Below are 10,603 nucleotides of genomic sequence, written 5' to 3' on the forward strand. Positions count from 1 at the left end.
GAAGAGCGAAGGCCTTGTTTCGCTTGGCCAAGGTTGCCTTCCCTCCTTGCATAAACGCACTTCTTTTCCCATGCACTCAATTCAAATCTTTACCTCACCCTAATAACACCTTATATGTTGCCATACACTTGCCCTGTTCCAACTTGCAGTCGTGAACATAAATTTCAGTGCCGCATTCACCACATCCTGTTCCATTTGAACACCGAATGGCAACTGCCAAAACTAAAAACTATCTCAGGCTCCTATGGATGTATTTCATCCCCTTCAGAGGGAATGTACTGAGTCTTTCTAATGGCGATTCTGAACGGTCTTTTTAATGCCCCGCACTTAAACAGCCCCCAAGTCCACTGCTACAACTAGATCCTTGGCACTACATGTACTCCTTAAACTTTCCCTATAATCTTCCTTTAAATAATAGCTTTCTACGGTCACTACAGTTACGATGACTGCCCAGGGATCAGTTTTGTCCTACTAGGGATCTGTTGGACATAGATAACCAGATGCTATTCTATGTGGGGTTCAAATCCCCTCCCATGGATTAAATTCATGGATATCAGTTCTTTAGATGACTAGAGTTTTAGAAGTGTCCAGGGGTCACACTCAACAGTAGCACGACTGGATATGTAGAATCTGTTTATCGGAAGGGTATGTATATACAGCCCTTTACTTTACTTTAGCTGTCTGAGCAGACCAATGCAGAGGTTACATTATGTCATGTCCCCATGTATGGATTTAGTCACACAATACCCTCTAGATCAGCAGCCCCAAACCTTTGGGGCTCCAAAGACCCCATTCCATAGAGGGCAATTTTTCCAAGGATTGGCAAGGCATGGTTTTGCACTCTGCCTGGATCCTGCATTTGTGTCCCTGCGTGCCCTAGGATGGATAGGCGATGGGCCTGGGTCCTCCTCTGACTGCCCAGCCGGCCTCAGACCTTCCCCAGCCTCCTCCACAACCTTCGCAGCCACACTTCCGCTCCCTGTCGGCTGTTCCTCCTCTCCCTCGGAGTCAGTCTCCACCAGGGGCATGACACACAGCCTCTAAATCACCACAATAACAACAACAATAGACTTAAAAGTACCTGTGACCTCGGATGTCAGATTGGTCACACACTCCACCCAGCGAGATGCGGTGGAACTCTCGACCCAAAGTCTTTGCCACGGATCGCCCCACACTTGTCTTCCCAACTCCAGGGGGTCCCACGAAGCAAAGGATGGGACCCTTTAAATTGTTCTTTAGTTGCCTGACCGCCAAGTATTCCAACACTCTCTTCTTCAGCTTCTCCATGGCGTAGTGGTCATTGTCCAGAAGAACCCTGGCAGCACGGATATCCAGGCAATCTGTTAAACCAAACACAAAATCTTTTTACACCCTTGAGCTAAGATGGTTCTTCCGGCAACGAGAAGAGGATCATTGCAGGTAGCAATTATCGAATTACGACAGTTTGTTTAGGGACTGCTCAAAGTTACGATGGCACTGAAAAAAAGTGACTTAAGACTCTTTTTCACATGACTCCCGCGGTCACGTGATAGAAATTCAGACGCTTGGCAACTGGCGTGCATTTATAACGGTTGCGGTGCCCCCGGGGGGTCACGCGATCCCCTTGGGCGATCCTTTGACAAGCAAAGTCAACGGGGGAAGGTCGTAAAATGGAGCAAAACATGCTTAACGGTCTCGCAAATATGGGGCTGAATTGTGGGTTGTAAGTCGAGGAGTACCTATATTTAAATAGAGGGTGCTTCTACAATCTTTGGCAGGAAATACTTTAAGAGCTGACCAGCTGCTATGATGATGTAATGATGTAATGATACAATGATGTAATGCTAGGAAGGAGTCAGCAAGGTTTTGGGGCTGATATCACTTTAAGAGCCTGTAATAAGAAAGAGACCCTGTTGGGGGCCTATCTCGCTCTCCTTGTGTGCTTCCATGCTATAATTGCTGCTTGCTGCTTGTTTGAGGTCTGACTAAAGAACGTGTGTATGTTCTTTGTAGATAAAGCCACTATTTAAATACAAACCTGTTTGTTGTATTTGCTCCTGGGTTGTCTCACATAGTCAAAAACTGTGTGCACTCTGACAATCTTTTATTTTTTTTTAATGGGATTCTCATTCTAAGGAAATATCCACTGACCTTTAGTACTCTTGCTCCAAGGTAATTCCACCATCAGTTCCAAATAATTCCGGGTTAAGGCATATTCTGGCATGGATTGAGGCATCTTTTTTAACCTAGAAAAGTAGACAAACCTGTTAACTGAAGAACTGAAATCCAAATCTACAGAAAAAAACTGCAAAGAAATGAAAGTAGGTTATCGGAATACTTGATGACACAAATATGACCCTGTATTAGCTTGCACTAACACAGGCAGTCCTCGCCTTATAACCACAATGGACTCCAAAATTTCTGTGGTTGAGCGAGACACTTGTCAAGGGAGTTGTGCCCCGTTTTTATTATCTCTCTTGCCACGGTTGTTAAGAAAATCGCTGCAGTGGATAAGTTAGTAACCCGTTGTGAAGTGAAGCTGGATGGTTGCTCGTCAGAAGGTCGCAAAAGGGAATCACGTGACCTTGAGACACAGCAGGGATGAACTGGTTGCCAGAATCTAAATTTTGATCACATGATCATGGGACTGCTACTAAGGTGGTCAGTGTGTCAAATGGCCGTAAGTCATTTTTCAGTGCCGTTGTAACTTCGAACAGTCACTAAGCAAACCGTTGTAAGTCGAGGACTACCTGTATAAGGTTTTGTATTCGGTTCGTCTTAATGTTCAGAATGTTTGCCAAAGCTTACAATCTGGGGGAACTTAATGCTGCCAAAGAGGCACAGGTCTTTAATGTATCCGAAAAGGGATCTCTTCTGTACGTAAAATAAATCAGAAACATTTCTAATTCTCAATATAGCAACAGCACTTAAGATTTATATACCGCTTCTCGGTGCTTTACTGCCCTCTCTAAGCAGTTTGTACAGAGCCAGCACATTGCCCCCAACAGTCCTCATTTTACCGACCCCAGAAGGATGGAAGGCTGAGTCACCCTTGAGCCAGTCAGCATCGAACTGCTGGAGTGAGCAGTGTGTTAACCTGCAGTACTGCATTCTAACCACTGCGCCACCACTGGCTCTTATCCAGTTCTTCTACTGACAAAATCCTATTTAGTGTATGTGAAACATAAAAACCACATCTCAAGAGCAGCGTTATGCAACTAAGACTCTAATCCCAAGCATGCTTATTTGGAAATAAGATTTACCAAATTTAATGGGAGTGTCTTCTCAGAACAGCTGGCCTTTGATGCCTCTTTATTTCTTATTAGTCCAAATTATACCCCGCCCACCCTTTAGGTATTCAGGATTACAGCGACTCTTTTAAACGTGCACAGAATAAAGAGAGGCGATCTTTGCCAAAACCAAAGGCAAGAAACACCCCTACACTAGAAATGTATGCTCTTGCCATCGATCAATGGCACACGCTTCATAATAGAAGGGGAGCTGCAAGAAAAGTAATGGAAAACTCACTGGACCTTTTAACTTCCTTGATGCAGACTTTGAGAGCTTGCTCGGGCATGCGAGAGGCTCGGATTTTTTTCTCAAGAATAATAATATCATCGTAATCTTCGTCCTCCTCCTCATCTTCCATAGCACCTGGAATGTGGCCGATCCGCCGCATAGGACGTATTGCTACGATCTAGGAAATTGAAAGGTGGGAAGAGTACAATCAATCAATCAATCAATCAATCAATCAGAATAGAGCTGGAAGGGACCTTGGAGGTCTTCTAATCCAAGCAGGGGACCCTATATCCTTTCAGAGAAGTTGCTGTCCTGTTCTCTTCTTAAAAACCTCCAGTGATGAAGCACCTACAACTTCTGAAGGCCAGCTGTTCCACTGGTTAGTTGTCCTCACTGTTAGACAGTTTCTCCTTAATTCCAGGTTGCTTCTCTCCTGGATTAGTTTTCATCCAATATTTCTTGTTGTGCTTTCTGGTGCTTTGGAAAATAAGTTGTCCCCCTCTTCTTTGTGACAGCCCCTCATGCTATCATGTCATCCCTAATCCCTCTTCTCTCTAGACTACCCATATCCAATTCCTGCAACCATTCTTCATACGTTTTAGTATCCAGGCTCTTCATCATCTCAGTTGCTTTTCTCTGCATTTTCCCCAACTTTTGACATCTTTTGACCAAAACTGGATGCAGTATTCCAGATGTGGTCTGTAACTAGGATCAAAGGCACCCACAATCTCTAAAAGATTGCTGTAGAATGTGAAATACGGGAATATTAAACCCCACATCCCATATTAAAAGTGGGAAACCCGTTCCTATATCAAGCCAGACCATAATCCATCCGGTCATGTCTCTGTTACCTGTTTGCAGTTCTCCCTTTCAATCAGACTTGCCTGGCCTTGTCTGGAGATGAGAAGGCTGAACTGAATTCGCAAGGACAATATGACAATATTTTACCGCTGAGTTACAGCCCCAATTTAGTTCGCCTCCTTATTGCTTTTCATGATTGCTAAATCAGTCCTGTTGCTAATGCTTATCCTACGCCAAATAAATTACACCCACACAGGAATATTCATACATTTTGAAGTAAACCGTTTTATTACTAAAGTACCTGTTTGTCATCGTCCTGCTTGCGTTTTCTGGTCTTCTGTAGGAGCTTCAAACCTTCAATCTGCCTAACAAGCAAGGGGATGGTCATTTTGAATCGTTCTTCTAAACCCACAGCGTCCAGGATCTAAGAGAAAAAAATACAAAAACATTATTAAGTGTGCGTTCCTTGCCTTCTTCCCGGATTCTTAGAACATCCCAGATTCCAACACAAAATGTGCTTGCCTGATTCGAAATGGATCAGAGAAAATTAAAGCAACCTAAGCTATTGGAATCCATCTCGTTTGAGCTTCTACTCCCATTATTCATGAGGGGGGAAAAGAGCAGGCGGGATGTATCCTGTCATGGAGATTTGCTGAATGAAGGATCTCTCCTGCCTGCTGGCTAGGCGACCGTGGAAAAATAACAAATAAATAACAATACTATTCCCCCTTAGGAATGTAAGAAAACACTGAACAGTCCTGGATAGCAGGGGAACGGTTTGTTTCCAAGTGTGGAACTGGAGAAAAAAAAATGCAGGGTTTGGGAAAGGATACTAGTGGAATTCAGGCAGGCACAAGAAATCAAATTTGAGAAGCTGTCTGATATGGCCCATCTTCCTCTGTTCCAATTTTATCTCAATCTGGTGCCATGGAGATGTGCTGAAGAACAGCTTCCATCATTGTGGAAGACCCCAGATTCCAAAAAGCAAGGAAAGCATTTTTTCCAGGTCCTTGGAATTCAACCCCCCAGCCCCCAAGATGCCTTACTGAAGGGTGGCCACGGGGGCCTTAGAATCCTTAATTGTTTGCTAGACATTCTGGACCAGAATGTTTCTCCACCTTGCAACTCAACCGTAGACCTCAACTCCCAGAATTCCCCAGTCAGCATGAAGTTGCCATGGTTGAGAAACAGTGATCTAGACAAATGCCAGTTGGGTTTCCTTTTAGACAAACAAAAACTGCTCACATCAGGGAAAGTGTGCTGTGGTTGACACCACCAGTGTTTACAGGGTTTGGGTGACGAAGATACCATGATCTAAGTGCTAGATCTAAGTGCTATGTAACTACATAGCCAAAAAGGCATTAAGAGTTGTTAACCTAATCCTACATAGCTTTTCTCTGGTAATATCACACTATTAACTAGAGCATACAAAACATTTGCTAGATCAATACTTCAACACAGCTCATCAGTCTGGAACATACATTACGTATCTGATATTAACACAGTTGAGAAAGTCCAGAAATATTTCACAAGAAGAGTTCTCCACTCCTGCAATTGTTGCAGAATACCTTATGCCACCAGACTTGAAATTCTAGACCTAGAAAACCTAGAACTACGCCACCTTCGATCCGATCTAAGTATAGTATATAAAATCATACTTTGCAATGTCCTACCTGTCAATGAATACTTCAGCTTCAACCATAACAACACAAGAGCACACAATACATACAAACTCAAGGTTAACTGCACCAAACTCGATTGCAGGAAATACGACTTCAGCAACAGAGTGATCAATGTCTGGAATACTCTACCTGACTCTGCGGTTTCTTCCCCAAACCCCAAAAACTTTAACCTTAGACTGTCTACTATTGATCTCACCCCTTTCCTAAGAGGTCTGTAGGGGGTGTATATAAGCACACCAACGTGCCTACTGTCCCTGTCCTATTGTTTCTTTTTATTTTTCTTATATGTATCCATTTCATGTATTCATAACTATGTTTATACTTATACCTATTATCTTATAAGCAATTGACAAATCAAATAAATAAATAAATAATAGAAGGGAAGCACACTGTCAGAGTACAGAACTTAATATACAATGCCACCCGAAACTTATAAAGTGAAAATCATGATCAGAGATATAGCTTGCAGCAAAATAAACAATGAGATCCATCAGCTGCTGGTATATTTACTGTCATGTGTTTCATGGGTGAAGGACTATTATACCAATGCTTGGGTAACACATTGGTTAATCTTTTAAAGGAATTGACAAGAAGCCAGGGTTTTTCTTTGGTTTGTTTCAGCTTGGCAATGTTTTGGTGGGTATAAACATTCAAAATTAAAATGGCCTTTTCCTCTATGAAGCCAGAAAGGAAGCAGCACTTGATACCTGAAGCTTCTCCTGGTTGCTGGTACGGATGATCGAGGTGACAATATCTGGTAGAGCTTCTCTGGGTAGGTTGTCCAACAAGCGTCTCAGTTTTGCCACCGCCGGGATGGACATATCCAACATCTCCACCAGCTTGGTTAAAGATGGGGGAGAGAGAAATGCATAGCAACATTTTAATACTGGTATTCATTCATATCACTGGTATCATCAGGAAACACTGAGTTCCATTCAGTTGCCCAGATTCCATCCCAATGCAAGGAATTACAGTGTCATTAAAAGAGGGGGGAAAAATCATTTGTATTATTCAGCAGGATAAACCAATACTATTGGATAGGACGGGAAAAAAAAGGACCCATCCATTTCTTATATTTCCGCTGTGCCAAGGTCGTTTTTTTTGGAGCGATTTGCCCAACCAACAGAAGAATGTGACTCAAAATCTGAAGGGTGCTTTTTCTATACCATTTAAGCACTTTTCAGACACAACTATCTTCAGGATTCTACATTGGTGAAACTTCTTCTTCCTGGGGGCAAGCAGCAGCTATTTTGAGGATGACAACAGGAATCTCATCCTCAAACGATTTTATCCGAAAAATAAAGACATAAACTTTTTGTGCTCTTGGCCAGAGAAGCAAGCATTTGAATGCTCTGGCTGCCAGAACTGGAGAAGCTTCTTGGATGAGAAGCAAAATGTCTTCAAGGGATAAACAAATTCAGTTGCCTTTTTTAAAAAAAGCACTTTTGGGACATTTGTACTGGATCCAATCTCTCTGGCATGGCCTGACCTCTTTTTTGCAGCTTGGATGAAAATGTGCTCTTCTTATCTACAAGAACATGTCCTCCTGATCCCAAACGCCTGAGAATATTTCAACAGGGAAAGTAAACAATTAACATTGCATCAGCAACAAAGCGTGCACTTTGCCTCAATTCCTTTACACCCAGTGACTGTCGTAATTTCCTCAACAGATCATTCAGATATTTAGCACCGTTTCAAGGCACCTAACCTGCACTGCATATTTGTAGAATTGCTCCGGCAGCTCTCCCAGCTCCTCCTCGGACTTGTTGGTAAATTGTTCCAGCCGATCCAACTGTTCAACATCGGCAACGGGATAAGGTTTCTCCTTCACCAGCTGCAAAATCTGGAACCTGCAGAGGCCCGTTAACAGCAGCGTATAATGGGGCTTCGGCCAGTTGCTGCCAACCACCTGAATTGCCAGTGCAGCTGTGCCAATCCTGAAATGGCCAAGAAAAAGCAAGGGTTATTTGCCATGCCACAATAGGAATATATTTGAACACTTCATTACCTATGGAACTGTTTTGGAAGATGTTGCCCCTAGGAAAGGGGCTAACTTTACAGGCAATCTTCAATTTAGGACTACAAATTGAGCCCAAAACTTCTGTTGCTATGCAAGACAGAGAAGTGAATTTTGTCCCATTTCAAGACCTTTCTTCCCACCGCTGTTAAGTGAATCACTGCAGTTTTTAAGTTAGTAATTTGGTTGTGAAGTGAATCTGGCTTCACCATTGACTTGTCTTGTCATAAAAGGGGATTGCAACAGTCATAAATATAAGTTAACTGCCAAGAGCTTGAATTTTGATCACGTGGACCATGGGGATGCTCCAACAGTCCTTAGGTGTGAAAAACGGTCATAAGTCACTTTTTCCAGTGTTGTTGTAACTTCAAAAGGTCACTAAATGAACGGTTGTAAGTCGAGGACTACCTGTCACCACAGAGCTCTTTTAGAAGGTGTTGTCCACGATAAAGGGGTTAACATTATCATGTTAGCAATGTTAGTCCTAGCCACAGGAAAGACTTAAAGATACTTTGGAAAACATTCCTGTTTTAGACAGGCATTTTCCTTAGAGATGTCTGTGATTGAACATGGAATATTTTGCATAGGGAACCCTTTCAATCTTTTTGACAGGATGAAACATTTGACCATTTATAAACCCAAATAAATTCAAGCACTAAAAAAGCAATACACACTTTTGTTCATCGCATTCCTGCAGCGACTTTTTTTTTGCTGAAAAAGAAAGCTGCTTTTTAACTTGACCAATCACTTGCTTTCTCACCAGTGGCAACTTCAGTTGTACGGAGTGTTTTCCTTAAAACTATGTCCCTCCTTGAGGACTTGACCTACATAAATGCCCATAATCTTCTCAAGCTACTTTCAAGAACAGAACACAAGACTCTCTGGTACTGGTGGGTTTTCTTACACCCTTTCATCTCAATCCGTTTCCAAAGCAAAGTTTCTAAAACTTGCAAGCAAACACTTTTAAACACCTGTTTCTATAAACTCCACATGTTCCTGCCATCGAAACAGACCTTCTCATCCTAACTGGGCTCCACTCCTCAAGCACCATGAAACTGGATTGTCAGGCAAATTCATAACCTATTTATTACATTTCCACAGTTGCCCAGAGACACCTTAATAGAGAAGATGGGCAGTATAAAAAAATTATTTAATAACTAAATAAAATCTCACATACACAACTGTTGCTGTTGATACACAAAGACCAACCAATTTCGTTGTATGCATGATGTACAATGACCATAAAGGCTATTATTACAGATTACAGACGAACAGAGTTGGAAGGGACCTTGTAGGTCATCTAGTCCAACCCCCCCCCGCCCAAGCAGGAGACTCTACACCTTTTCTGACAAATGGCAGTCCAATTTCTTCTTGAAAGTCTCAAGTGATGAAGCTCCCACAACTTCCAAAGGCAAGCTGTTCCTATGATGATGACGATGATGATGATTATTATTGCAACCTTGAACCCCTTTTGCGGGCCAATAGAAAAATGGATAATCCAAAATCTATACCAGGATATGGACAGCTATGAAAATGGATTAAATCAGCAATAAAGCTCAATGTTTCAACTCTGATAAGGTAATAATTAGCTCCAATTAGTCAAGGGGCAAAGAGCATCCTTAACCAGAAAGGAGAGAGCGGAAGGAGGGGGGCTGCAGTCGCCATGGCAACGGTGAACCTAGGTGTGATGGGCGGCCGGAGGAAAAGAGGAAGGGTAGCACCGTGGCAACAGGCCGGACGGTGACCATGGCAACGCAAGGGAAGGTCTCGGGATTAAGACAGGTGGCGTGAGGAGGGGACCGAGGGGGCGTGGCCTTCCTGACGTCACGACCGCCATGTTGGGAAGGGCAAGCGGGGGAGCTGGAGGTTGGGGAGGGCGCCTGTTGCCATAGAGACCACGGCGGGCAAGGCCGGATGCCGGACCTGTGGAGCGGCGGGAGAGCGTCGAGGTCGCTGAGCGGGTCCTTCGTGTCAGGAATGACGCCGAGGATGGTGCTCTTGAGCGACGTGCCCTTCAGCAGCCGGCTCCGCACCAGCTGCATGTTCCGCGGGGAGTCCACGCTGGCGCGCATGGTGGAGCCCGGCAGCAGCACGGCTTCGGGGGTCAGCAGCAGCGGCAGGCGGGTCGGGATTTGGATGGCGCTGCCTGAGGACGACGCCATGGCCGGAGGCTTCGGGTTCGTCTCTTCTGTCTCTCGCGCAAGCAAGGCTCGCCGCGTCGCGTCCGCGTTTGCAGGCCGCGCTACGGCGAGCGGCGAGGGGCAAACGACGCGAGCCGCGCGTGCGTGCTGCTCGCGGCCGCCCCCTCTGGCCGCGGCTGGCATTGCGCCTGCCTCTTTTAAGCCTGGAGGAACGAAAACGTAAATAAACAGTATAGAAGAGATAGAATAGAGCTGGAAGGGACCTTGGAGGTCTTCTAGTCCAGCCCCCGGCTCAAGCAGGAGGAGAACAAACATTGCATGAAAACTAACAGCAACAAAAACACACAGAACAGTATCATCAGTTCAAGTGTGCATTTTAACGGCGTTTCTTGACACCTTGGTTAAGCGAATCCCTGCCCAAAATTCGTAACGTGGTCTGAATCTGGATTCCCCACTGACTTTGC

At 44.1% G+C, this 10,603-nt stretch overlaps 1 protein-coding gene across 1 annotated transcript in view; it reads right to left on the reverse strand.

The window, feature by feature from the left end:
* The window catches only part of LONP2 (lon peptidase 2, peroxisomal), a 44,018-nt gene extending 33,815 nt beyond the window's left edge, over nucleotides 1–10,203 (reverse strand). Inside the window, exons 1-7 of the mRNA XM_087971483.1 lie at nucleotides 9,922–10,203; nucleotides 7,690–7,918; nucleotides 6,689–6,820; nucleotides 4,601–4,723; nucleotides 3,513–3,676; nucleotides 2,131–2,225; nucleotides 1,082–1,340 (exon numbers count right to left, since the gene is read on the reverse strand). Coding sequence (XP_087827609.1) covers nucleotides 1,082–1,340; nucleotides 2,131–2,225; nucleotides 3,513–3,676; nucleotides 4,601–4,723; nucleotides 6,689–6,820; nucleotides 7,690–7,918; nucleotides 9,922–10,160 — 1,241 coding nt within the window. The 5' untranslated portion in view covers nucleotides 10,161–10,203. The remainder of the gene's footprint in view (nucleotides 1–1,081; nucleotides 1,341–2,130; nucleotides 2,226–3,512; nucleotides 3,677–4,600; nucleotides 4,724–6,688; nucleotides 6,821–7,689; nucleotides 7,919–9,921) is intronic.
* Between the last annotated feature and the right edge of the window lie 400 nt (nucleotides 10,204–10,603).

This window comes from Notechis scutatus, chromosome 9 (genome assembly GCF_049901735.1).
Source record: "Notechis scutatus isolate UNSWTSFEM ecotype Mainland chromosome 9, rNotScu1.2, whole genome shotgun sequence".
Taxonomy (NCBI): Eukaryota; Metazoa; Chordata; class Lepidosauria; order Squamata; family Elapidae; genus Notechis; species Notechis scutatus.